Source organism: Python bivittatus, unplaced genomic scaffold (genome assembly GCF_059951505.1).
Source record: "Python bivittatus isolate LINGU-HERP-01145 unplaced genomic scaffold, Pbiv_v1 ctg000470_np1212, whole genome shotgun sequence".
Lineage (NCBI taxonomy): Eukaryota > Metazoa > Chordata > Lepidosauria > Squamata > Pythonidae > Python > Python bivittatus.
In genome coordinates this window covers 1500309-1513925 of record NW_028277065.1, presented here as the reverse complement: position 1 = coordinate 1513925, position 13617 = coordinate 1500309, and the positions used below count along the sequence as shown (strand labels likewise).

At 36.2% G+C, this 13617-nt stretch overlaps 1 protein-coding gene across 1 annotated transcript; it reads left to right on the top strand.

Annotated features, from left to right (window-relative positions):
• The first annotated feature begins 12371 nt into the window (after positions 1–12371).
• Positions 12372–13313, top strand: LOC103058085 (olfactory receptor 14C36-like). Its single transcript, XM_025173632.2, has one exon. It carries the CDS (start codon positions 12372–12374, stop codon positions 13311–13313), a length of 942 nt encoding a protein of 313 aa, XP_025029400.2.
• The last annotated feature ends 304 nt before the right edge of the window (positions 13314–13617 follow it).

Below are 13617 nucleotides of genomic sequence, written 5' to 3'. Positions count from 1 at the left end.
GTGCCCAAATCATGTATCCAACAGTGCTTGCATTCAAGTACTCATGAGTTTAGCTGACCCTCAGAACTGTTAGTGGAAGGCATGGAGAAAGGACCAGGGCCAGTATATGCATCTCCTTTGCCCAGTTTGAAGCCCTCCAGCTGCTTCAGTGTCTTGCCTTATGCAAATGTGCTTTTTGTGAGGTTTTGGGAGAATGTAACCCCTGCATATAGTAAGGGAAGCCTGTATATGAATACAGTATAATACATTTATTTTATCATAAATAGATATTTTATCATAAATATATCAGATAATTAAATATTAACCATTCAGCTATAAGGAACCAGGTGCCTTGTCTTCATATGTATTATTTACTTTGAACATTTATACATGCATTTGATCATAATAATGCAATACAATATTATCAAATGCCTTTATTTTTTAATATGAACGACTAAGCAGGCCTTAGTTTGCAGAATAAGCCATTATCGCAAAGTGAACTTCCCTTTAATTCTACAAGCCAAGGGCCAATTTAACTGTATTTGTTAGCCTTCTCCCTTATGATATATATTTATGCTCTTCTGATATGTTGGGACTATAGCGGTAATGATGGCTTGAGGTTCTGGAAGTTGAAGTCCTGATTCCGGTAAAGGACACCAAACTGGAGAAGCCCATATTTAGTGAATGAAGATACAAGAGTACAATTGTAATTTGTAAAGGCCAGATCATAATTTTTGTTAGAAAAGCAGTGGTATAATCTTGCAGATTAATATACATCAAAGAAGAGTAATATGATTTTCATATTGAGATGAATTCATTTGAGTCTGTGATGCAAAGTTGGGAATTAACTTGACTACTGAATTAATATAACATATGCAGAGTAGAACATGAAGATGATAGCAACCTCACAGGATGCTGATGTGTAACATAAACATATTCTTGGTAGATACTCTTTATATCCTTCCCATATGAGACAGAGAGAAGAAGAAAATAATAATAATTTTAAAAAAAGTCATACAATTGAAAAGATTCTATAGTGAAACAATTATATGTGTGTTTGATGCACACTGGTTATAATAGTGGTTAAATCCTTTTCATCATCTCCAACCCTGACTAAATTACTCAAGCTAGGTTGAATTGGCCTTGTATTGTTGATTCAAGTTTGCATGATATTGTAATCATCAGCATAGCTGACATTTTCCTGCAATGACTTGGTATCATCTTCTCAGTGGCTCTTTCTTGCATGTTGGCAAAAAAATCGCTACATTAATGGCTTTCATGGCCACTAATCCAGGATCTAAGATAAATATATGGGAAAACAATGGCCAGCTTTCCTGTTCCATTATTTAAGCAGGCATCTGTGTGGTTTGGTTAGAGACTAACCCTTTATTTCCAGATGCTGACCTACAGTCCGTGGCTGAGGAAATTATAATAGAATGTAATGAGGGCTCTGTGACTATATTTGATTCTGTCTTGAACCAAATGGGTTTCTTGGCAACTGTAAATTTCATTGCAGCTTTCCTTGCAAGTGGAAAAGAAAGGATTTTCAGGCACTGATATAATCAGCCAGCCAATCAATGTTAGCATGCTAGTCTGGCAGCAATCTATGTTCATGTGCTGGCCTGTTTCATCTGCATTTTCTAATTATCTAACTATAATTAAATTACATAAATATTGTCAAGAAGCCGTAATCCTGAAGCAAGTAAGGGGTATCAAGGATGAAGACTGTCCTTGCCAACTCTTCTGTCACCTCACTAAAGCCAATGATGCAAGACAGGGGAAAAAAAAAGGGGGGGGGGGACATTAACAGAAATGAATATGTGTAGCTTGGGCTTGAACTGTGGAGTCCTTGGGGTTCTCTGAGTTTGGTTGTTTTCTTGCAAATGTTTCATTATCTGGCTAGGTAACATCTTCAGTGCTGAATGGAATGGGGTTTGCTCTCTGTTTGCATATTGTGGTATGCCTGCCAGTGTTGGTGGGGGTGGGGTTTTGTTTTGTTCTATTTTTTCCTCTGGTAATTCCTTGATTAAGGTATTGTTTACTGCTTGTATATCTGGTGGGAAACTTGGTGTTAATCTCTGCTTATCTGGGTGATGATTGCTGGTGAGATGTTCTGGTCTTTTCTTTTCCTTTCTATTGTCTCTTTTGAATAGTGTGTAGATGTTGTTTATCTTTATGTGCCTGTTGATGGCTGCCTTGTTGGAATACCAAGCTTCCAAGAATTCCCTCGCATTTCTGGATTTAGCTTGGTCTAAGATGCTGACAGTTTCCCAGTTGAAACTATGGTTAAGTCTGTCCATGTGTTGTGAGATTAAGGACTTTTCATCATGTCTTTTGACTGCTAGTTGGTGTTCATGGATGCAAACCCCATTCTATTCTAGCACTGAAGATGTTACCTAGCCGGGTAATGAAACATTTGCAAGAAAACAACCAAGCTCAGAGAACCCCAGAGACTCCACAAAAAGGACATTAATAGTCATTCCAAACCTGGCATGGTAGCCTCTAAAAGACTCTTCTGAGAGAGATCAGTTCCATATCCTCCTTAAGAACCACCTAGAGTTGGTAAAGATCTTTGCTGAAGTTTTCAGTGTCTAGTCTTTTTAATATTTTAAATAGTTGTACTTTCTCAAGGATTTCACATCTCCTTCCTTCTGTTTGTTTGTTCCTGTGTTTTATGCTAATGACATAAAATATGTATATATATATATATATATATATATATATATATATATGCATATATATATATATATATATATATATATATATATATATATATATATATATATATATATATATATATATATGCATATATATATATATACATCCACACATTCACTCCTTGTTTAGTGGCTACCTCGTTTCTCAACCCTTCACAAATACAATGGCAATAAAAAAATAATTTTCTGACCATTGTGTGCATTTACAACTACATTTCATGCACTTAAGAACAAAAGCCTTCAGTGTGAAACTGATTAAGGTCTGGTGAGTTTCAGGCAGCAACACCAGCTGGCTGGAGTGTTCTAATCAACTAATTAAGGTCACAGAGCTGAGTTTGTTAACTTGTGGTTAACACTTAGGGAAGTGTTGCAGTGTGGAAAAAGCAGCTCAGGAAGAGAGAGTTTGTTTAAGCAATCTCTCTGCCCTGTGAAGGGGCAAAAAAAAAAGGGGGGGGAGGTCAGGTACAGGACACTGTACAAGAGAACTTTATCTGAATGAGGTGGTAGCTACCAGTGATATTTGCAGTCTCTCTCTCTCTGTCAGTCATATGTTTGCTTAGCAACCATTTCACTTAAAGACCAAGTTGCTGAAATGGTTTGTGGTTGCTAACGAGGAGAGTGTGTGTGTATATATATATATATATATATATATATGAAAATGTACAGTATAGATTGTGACTTTTAATAAAAATATTTAAATCATGTATTTTCTAAAGCAGAAGAAAAATATTTGAGTGGAGTGTAAGATCCTCACCACCAAAGACTAAGGAACAGGTATAAGCATGATGTACAGATGATTATATTTGCAGCCATAAACAGGATTAATTTGTGCTTTTGAGGATTGGAGCAAATGTCACTGATGTTTCCACCCTCTGTGGTATGAATCTTTGCATGTTGGTACTGTTTATGTATATTTTGTTTTTAATAGTTTATTAAAATTGAATCTACATCATTACATTAAAATCTATAATGCAAATATAAAAATAGAACCATAATCAACAAAGAAGTTGTAAATGTAATTGTATTTTTATTTATTGTTTTAATGAGTTGTGAGCTGCCCAGAGTCCCCCATTAGGGGGAGATGAGTGGGGATAAATTTAATAAATAAAAAATAAATAAATAAAAGTTTGACAATTTAATCTAAAAATAAAATGTCACTATAGAAGAAATATCTCCCAGAGCAATGGTTAAGGAGAAATATTTCCTGATATATGTTGACTGCAGAATGAAATAAAAAAGGAGGTCATAGAATTCTCCCATATAATTACTCTGTATGTTTGGCTGGGCTAAGAAATGGTCCAAGGTCACTCAGTCAAACTTTCTTTGTTGAAAATGGACTTAAACCTGGAATGTCCTTCTATCAGGCTAGCAACTCAGCTGTTACTGACAGCATTATATAACAGGTTTCAAAATCAGTATTGGACTTCATACAGACATATTATCCTTCAGTGAATAAGATACTTTGTCTTGTGCTATTTTTGTCTTTTTTTTTTTTTTTGGTATTCTCTGTTTTTAAATGTTTTAACAAGTGTAAACTGCCCAGAGTTACTGGGAGTCAGGTGGCATATAAATAGGCTGTTCCATTTTTTATCCATACATTAGAATAGATCCAGGGAAATGAAATGTAGTCTGGATCCCAAATTTATAAATGTATGGCTTGATGAATATACTGTTACATTTTTCCCCCTCTTTAAGAGCAGTTGGATAACAAATAAATAAATTTAGGAAGTAAGGCCACTGTAAGGCAAATGTTCTTTGTAACTGAAAGAAGAGGGTTGTCCATGCCACCTTAGAAAGTAGGAATGGATTGATTATTTGCATAACTTATTTGGTCAACTTGACTTATTCTGTTAACCTCATAAGAAAGAATGTTTGTACTGATTCAGCTAGAGAAATTAACACTGATAAATTATTCATTTAGGTAAAATATTTTAATTTCAGTGCACATCTATATTCAGGTATACAGTTTTTCCAAGTTTTTTTTGGGGGGGGGGAGGCAGTCCCAATAAATTTATAGATGCCTATTTTGATACTCATTTGAGACAGAAGAAGAAGATTAATACTATAGAAGTGATAAGCACATTTGCAGCCCAAAAGGGAAATAGTTCACTTTTCCTAATGGAAAGTAGAAATAACATACATATCTCAAGAGAAATAAAGCAAATAACTTAGTTGTTCCTTTGGACATTTTTCCAAGATACATTTAATACCTTGCTTGGGATTCTGCTGAGACACATATAGAACTCTAGAGAATAGCTCCTTAAGCTCCATACTTCTGAACTTATAAGGACAGATCAGTCTGTTCTACCAATTCACAGTTCTACTATCTCTCTGCTCTGGAAAGTGAAGAGGTGTGTGATAGCACTATGGTACTTTATTTTTTAAAGGGAGAATGATTATTTTATCTTAGTCCTCAGGATTTCTCAGCAACAGCAGGAGAAGCATACAATTCCCAACCATAAGATTCTTGGATATGCTGAGTTCCCTGCACGTGATAATGCTTCCTAATATTGTGACTTTTGAGGGTTCTCCAGGTTTCATTAGGACTCACTTTCTGACTATATCTGTAGCTAACCAGTCAGTTGCTGAAAATATCGTAAAGGCATTGGCTAATAATAAATAAATATTGAAATAATATTCTAATATAATGTAGAATGTTTAGAAATTAGAATGTTGATTCTTTCTTTTATTTATGTGGTTGTCCCTCATCAAATGAGTCTGGGGTTAAGTAAAACAACAACAACAAATATTTAATAGGAAAAACATGTAAACACACAGTTAACAATCATCATAGATAATATTCTGATAAAGAGATGTTGAAGATGTGCTGTTGTATGCATAGAAGCCATTGAATCTGTGAAAAGAAGCAGGTTACCATGTCAGTTGCTGGCTTTGCTTTGAAATGACGCTTCAATGAAACCCTCCACAAAATGCCCCTTTGAAGATTTCCACAATCCTTTTGCATATAACTTTTGCTGCATTTTAACTGATAAAGAAGCTAGATCTTGATGGATCCACAACCAATGATGTTCAACTCTAAACTCAGTATGATCCACAGGAAAAATTGAATGTTTTGGGACATACATGGAATGGTAAGTTTTGCACATACCTAGCTAGCTAGGTAACTCAGGAAAATGACAATGTGCAGTTGGAATATATTTAGATTTCAGAGAATACAGATATCTCTTTCTGTATTTTCAGGTAATCAGCATATTCACAAAATACCACTGCAATCTGTGAGCTAATCCATAAACCAAAATCTGCTTTTGGTAAGAAGGATTTTTTTTTTGAATGATAAATGAAGGTATTGCTTCATGTCCCATGTAGCTCTCACTTATTATTTAGAAGAGTTGTTTGGTCTGGTTTAGGAAAGGATGCTTCTATAGTGCTAAACATTGTTTTAGCTACAGTATTAAATCCACTGTTCTGTTCAATCTATCTCTTTATGATTTGAGAGTCTACGTACTAGAGTGTGAAAAAGATACATAAAATAAAATAAACCTGTGTGATATAGTCTATGAATGTTGTATCTATACTGATACTAATATGTTGACAGATATGAAATAACACAGGTAAATTTTAGAGACAATGGAATGAGACAGTAGTAAAAACTTGGTTGATCCAGACTAACACTGTATCGATCAGTATAAATGTAATCTATTTTACTAAATACTTTTGGATGGCATGATAAAATAGATTCATGGGATAAGTAGAAATGTACTGTCTTGTATTTTGGCAGCTCCCCAAAATGAAGCATTATGGGCATAAAACTCACTGGCTACCACAGGCTGCTTATATTTTCAGAGGTTGTTTATATATTTATCAAATTTATATAGCTGACTAGTGCTGAAATAAGAAGATGGATCATACATCTCTGGAACACTGATGCTGGAAATATTTATTCATTCTTTCCACAGTAATTTTTGCAGAAACCAAATGCTAAATCAAACAGCTGTGACTGAATTCATCCTTCAAGGGTTTTCTGATGATCGAGACTTCCAGATTTTACACTTTGTGCTGTTTTTCTCCCTTTATTTAGTAACTATGGTGGGGAACACCCTCATCATCATAACTGTAGCCCAGAGTAATAATCTTCACAACCCCATGTATTTTTTTCTGGCTGTTCTCTCCTCTGTTGATTTCTGCTTCATTTCAACCACTGTTCCCAAATCTATGGTCAGTTCCTTGATGAATGACAATGTGATCTCATTTGCTGGATGCATCACTCAGGTTTTCCTTGTCGTCTCTTGTGCTACTGCAGAGACTTTCTTGCTCACCATCATGGCATGTGACCGCTATGTTGCAATATGTCATCCTCTGCAATATAAACTAATCATGAATTGGAATGTCTGTCTCCACATTACAATAATTGCTTTGGTGTGTGGTGTAATTACTGGAGTAGGGCATGCTGCAAACACCTTCAGGTTAGATTTTTGCTCATCCAATATTGTTGAGCAGTATTTTTGTGATATTCCTCAGTTGTTAAGGTTATCTTGCACCACTACAGAGACCAATGAGAATATTACATTTGGCTTGGTATTAAGTGTAGGTTCATTTTGCTTTATGTTTGTATCTATTTCTTATTGTTTTATCTTCTCAACAGTGTTCAAGATTAAGTCCACTCAGGGGCAGTATAAAGTTTTCTCCACTTGCATCCCTCATTTGACTGTGTTCTGCTTGTTTGTTTGTACTGTCATGTTTTCATACATGAGACCAAAAGCCTTGTCCTCACCTTCTCTGGACTTGCTTGCTGCTGTTTTGTACACAATTTTACCTCCACTAATGAACCCCATCATTTATAGTTTGAGGAACACAGAAATTAAAATGTCTTTATGTAAGATGGGAAAGAAATACTTCAGATTTCATATACTGACCTGACCACATAGATGTTTTATTTTTCCAGAACACAGAATATTGTGTAGAAGAGACATTCTTGATGTAGTTTGCCTTGGTAATTAAAGATACATTTCTCATTAACATTCTTGTTTTTTTGACTGGAAATATACCTGAGTGAATATCTTGTATGTACAACTGTCAAGTAATCTTTACTAGCAGATGTTCAGCATGGAAATGTGAAGGGAGAAACAGCAGAAGAAAACACCACTCCTAAATGCTAACGCTGCCTGAAAGAGTTCCCTGTTCCTTTTGGAGAAGGGGTCACTAAGAGTTAATACTGACTTTATGGCACTTATTCAATCAGATTTAATTGATTTCCCTCTTTACTACACAAGGTAAAAAATGGACACCAAACAAATGCTACAAAAATAATTTCTGACTGGATTTTCCATAAATAAATCTCATTATTTCATAATATATCTTATTTGCTTTTCTGAACATCACCATTATTATCCAGGATCAATACTTCCCTAATTTGTTCTAGTTATCCATGCTTAACCTATCCTTTGTAGATGTCTGCTACATTTTAATCCTAGCTTCCATCAGGCTAATTCTTTGATAGTCAATAACCTGATTGTAATCTCCAGGAGTATAGCCACACCAACCATCTGCAAATCATCTAAATATATTTTAAGATCAATTTGCTGTTTCCACATAATGTCTTCCCCATCTGCATGTATAAAAAAATAAAATAAAATAATGAATAGCCTAGTTATAATAAATATTCATATGAAAACTCCCAGAAGACTTCACCCAATCTCTGGTCATGCTGAACCAACTATATCACTCACTCTTTGCTTCCCATCAGTAAAAATTGTAGTTCTCCCTTTCCATGAACTAACAAATAGCCTTTGTCAAATAGCCTTTGCTATTTGTTATCCCATTTCTCTTTTGAACTTCATGGGAGACATTAGAATGTAGGATGCAGATTTACAGGGGAAAAAGTGAAATAATGCAAACTTAGAAGAATGCCCCAACCCTAACACCTTGGACATTGTTAGTTTTTATAATTTCTAAACGTGGTGGTGCAGTGGCTTAATGACGCTGAAAGTTGCCAGCCAGAAATGGTCGATGCTTCAGCGGTTCGAGTCCAGCCTTCGCGTTAGCAGGGTGAGCTCCTGTTTCCTCCCCAGTTCCTGTAAACCCAACAGTTCAAAAACTCACGTGAGTAGATAAATGGGTACTCTCACTCCGGTGGGAGGAAAAATGCTGGCGGCGCCTTGCAAAAAAGGAGTTGGGAGCAGTTGCCGGTAAGCATGAAAAACCGTGCGCGCCCGAAAAGGGCACGAAGCAACGGAAACCCCACCTCCTGCGCTCGCCAGCTGGGCTCTGCCCTAGGAAGGAGGCTCTGGCAAACCACTTCCCTAAAACAGTTGCCTTGAAAACTGCAAGGACTCGTCCAAGCAGTCACTGCAGGGTCAGCAATGACTGAGCGCAGACAAAAAAAAAAAAAAATACTACAGATCAGTGGATTCAGTACAGGGGAATATATTACAGTAAATTCCAAGTCTGTATGCATGTGTTAAATCTGTGCATCACTGTAATATCCAAGGACTCCCAATAATTAACAACAATAAAACATCCAAAATAACTATTATAGCTGAAATAAAATGAGAATTTATTTTTAGGATATTTTCCTCTGCCCCTGTGAACATGATAGGGACCAGGTCCAGATCCCCATTTACATAATCCCATCATACCTAGAGAAAATACTCACTTCACAAAACAAACCTTTTAATCATTTCCTACTGAAAAAGAAGGAAGGAAGGAAGGAAGGAAGGAAGGAAGGAAGGAAGGAAGGAAGGAAGGAAGGAAGGAAGGAAGGAAGGAAGGAAGGAAGGAAGGAAGGAAGGAAGGAAGGAAGGAAGGAAGGAAGGAAGGAAGGAAAGAGAAGGAAAGAAGGAAAGAAGGAAAGAAAAAGAAAAAGAAAAAAGGAAGGGAAGGAGGAAGGGAGGAAGGGAGGGGAAGGGAGAAAGAAAGAAAGAAAGAAAGAAAGAAAGAAAGAAAGAAAGAAAGAAAGAAAGAAAGAAAGAAAGAAAGAAAGAAAGAAAGAGTCCCTTGGCCCCAGTGAATTGAGTAAAGCTTTTGATATACATTTTGAGCCAGGTCCAGAACATGGGAAAATGTGCCTCCCATAAAAGGAATATTTGAGTTTTCCTAATGGGAATTGCTGGGAAGGGAGAATAAAATATATCTCAGGAAGAATAAAGCCACTAATTTCCCTAATCCTGTGGATTTTTTCCCCCAAGATATGTTTTACTACTTCCCCTGGGACTTGACTGCTATGTATAATGGAGGTCTAAGGAGTAGCTACTTGAAATCAGAATAAATGAAGCTTATCTGTACTACCTACTCCCAGTTCCAATATCTACTTGCTCTGCAAAGTGAAGAGGTGAATGACAACAGCTATACTATATTATTTTCTAAAAGGTGAATATTTTATGGAATTTTATTATATTATCTATTATTATGGTATTTTATTTCTAGTGAATGCAAAACATTTAACTTGTCTTCAGAAGGAGATTAGCATCTGCTAATTAAAACAAAAAGCATACTTGCCAGTTGTTACAGTTTATTGGAGCAGCCCTGCTAAATTGGGTTTAAAATCCTGAAAGAGCCAGGCAACTACTTCTGATTAGCTGGTTCCAGCTCAGACAGAGGAATCATGTGCCAGTACCTATCCTCTCAATTGCACTCAGTCTCCAACCTCAGGAAAAAAGTGGGTTCCAGATATGAAGGATTAATTATGTTAAACTGACCCAATCAATGAGCACTGGTAAGGAGCTTCTTATGGAAATCCCATTCTTTCCTTCTCCTCCTTCCATGAACTTTTAGAGGAAATGTCTACCACTAATTCTCAAGAACCAGGATTCTGAAGTGAAAATATATACCAGCTTTCCTTCCTGTTTCCCCATCCTGCATCTATTCTAGTATCTCTTTATATTTAGGATGGTTTTTCAGCCCTCCTTTTGCTTTCTTTCTTTCTTGTTCTGAACACCTCAATCCAAAAGCTAAGGCATGTTGGCCAGTACTCTTCTGATCTGAAACTCACTTTCTTCTGTAAAACCTGCAATGTGCATGTTGTCTCAGTACTAGGACAAAGGCTGCAGCTGGTGCGGCAAGGGCCCACATTCTGACATCAGAGAAATCTGTTTGACAAATATAGTTCTCGTGGAAGGCGATGAAGGCTAAGAAAATAACATCCCCACATTCATTTCTAAGGTTCATATTTGGTCTGGGATGATAGTTTTAAAGACTCTTTAATTAAAAGCTCTTGCTTACAACATAGTCTCTGCTTAACAGTCTCCTGGGTACCAAGATCTCATCTTCGAACCTCTCTTTGCAAAACATTTTACACAAGTGGGTCAGACATGAGATATATTATTGAATAGAAATAATCTTACCAGTAGATACTGCCCAAATACTGTATTATGAAACTCGGTACCAGTGACCAATAACAGTTGGTGGAACATGGATAAAAGTACAAGTTTCAGGAGATAGATTTAGTAAGTGGAATTGTAGCAGGGGAAGAGTGAAGAAAGTAAATGAAGAGCAAATGGGGATTAATAACCAGACATGGTAATATTAAGAGAAGAGAAGGAAAAAAGAAGAAATGCATAGTAGGTTGGAGAAAAGGATTGGAGCAAGAAATTTAAAGTACTGTAAAAAAGTTCCAACCCATGCAGAAAAAGGAAGAGAGAGAATATCAAAGTAGTAATAGATCATTGGAAAATAACAGAAGGAACGTGAGAGAAACATTTCTTGGTCAGCTCAGATATCTAGCCCTCAGAAAAAGGTTGGTGGCAACTGAGACTGAGAAAAATCCTTCTCACCCTAGTATCTCTCATATCATATGTGGCATTAGCTCCATTTTCTAGAGTCGGTAGTACAAGGTATGCAATATGCCTTCTATTTATGGATCCTCTCAAAATATGGTTCCTAAGAGGTAGAAATATGAAGGCGAAGCCACAAAGAAGGAGGTAAGATATTATGTCTTTACCAAAATGCTGACTCATACACTTGTGAAAGTTATAATTTTGAACCTTACTAGTGTCATATATACTTCTCTGAATGTGACTTAAATGAGATCCTTGACATTTAAAGCCTCTGATAGCTATGCAGGAAATGGATAGTGAAGTAGTGATATCACCATGGCATAGGGTGACAAATGTTCAAATCCCACCACCCTTTCCCAGTAAGTCTGTGTGCTCGGTATGGTAAGGTGAAAAGCATATGTGAATAGACTCCTGGGTATTTAATCTGCAATTTTTGTTGCCCATTTTCTTAAAAACCTGGAACATGAATAGCTAAAAATAGATACTTTCACTCCAAAATGTGGCACTGTGAGCTTTGGGTACTCTGGGGCCACAAAAATCAAGCTAGGGCATGTAGGTGGTACAAAATTCAAAGATTATCTACTTCTGAGCGAATAAATGTGCAAAATCTGCCAGATTGAAATGGCATAGATGACAGATTGAATCTGGGGGAAGAAATATCTTCAAAGTATATATTGGAGATGTGTTTCATGCCCTTTCAGTTTGAAAGATTTTACAAACTTACCCCAATAGTAATCTGGCTTTTAGAAATAAATCAATTTAACTCAATGAACCTTAAATTTGTTGTGGTTTTATTCTTAGGCATCACTAAAACTGGATTTCATATAATGTGTATACATAATTTGCTGTCTCTTTGATATAAGAAGACAACATAATTTCTAAAAGTATTCAACTTCTTGATGTGTTTCTTCATTTTTTCCACAGTAATTTTTGCAGAAACCAAATGCTAAATCAAACAGCTGTGACTGAATTCATCCTTCAAGGGTTTTCTGATGATCGAGACTTCCAGATTTTACACTTTGTGCTGTTTTTCTCCCTTTATTTAGTAACTATGGTGGGGAACACCCTCATCATCATAACTGTAGCCCAGAGTAATAATCTTCACAACCCCATGTATTTTTTTCTGGCTGTTCTCTCCTCTGTTGATTTCTGCTTCATTTCAACCACTGTTCCCAAATCTATGGTCAATTCCTTGATGAATGACAATGTGATCTCATTTGTTGGATGCATCACTCAGGTTTTCCTTGTTGTCTCTTGTGCTACTGCAGAGATTTTCTTGCTCACCATCATGGCATATGACCGCTATGTTGCAATATGTCATCCTCTGCAATACAAACTAATCATGAATTGGAAGATATGTCTCCAAATTACAACAATTTCATTGGTATGTGGTGTAATCAATGGAGCAGGACACACTGCAAACACATTCAAGTTAGATTTTTGCTCATCCAATGTTATTGAGCAGTATTTTTGTGATATTCCTCAGTTGTTAAAAATATCTTGCACTGCTACAGAAACTAATGAGAAAATCTCTTTTGGCTTTGCACTGAGCATAGGTTCATTTTGCTTTCTATTTGTATTTATGTCTTATTGGTATATTTTCTCAGTAGTATTCAAGATTAAGTCCATTCAGGGGCAGTATAAAGTTTTCTCCACTTGCACCCCACATTTAACTGTGTTTTGCTTGTTTCTTTTTACTGTCATGTTTTCATACATGAGACCAAAAGCCTTGTCCTCACCATCTCTGGACTTGCTTGCTGCTGTTTTGTATACAGTTTTACCTCCACTAATGAACCCCATCATTTACAGCTTGAGGAACACACAGATCCAAATAGCTGTGTTAAAAATGGGAAAGAAATATTTCAGATTCCATATGTTAACCTGACTAGGACGCAGAAGGTTGTATAGAAGAGATATTTTTGATGATCAGTATAATGTGTTGTTAATAATTTAATAATTTAAAAGGAATTTCTTGTTACCATCACTCTTGTTTCTATAACTGGAACTATGCCTAATCAAACATCTTAGACATCCAACTGCCAAGCAATCTTTACTAATATACTCAGCATGAGAAAGGGAACGGTGAAACAACAGGTGGAAGCACTGTGGTCCTGGTGGTATCACTGTCCAAAGAAAAGAGTCCTTCATTCCCTTTGCAGAAAGAAATTCTGCTTTCAAGCATGAAGGAA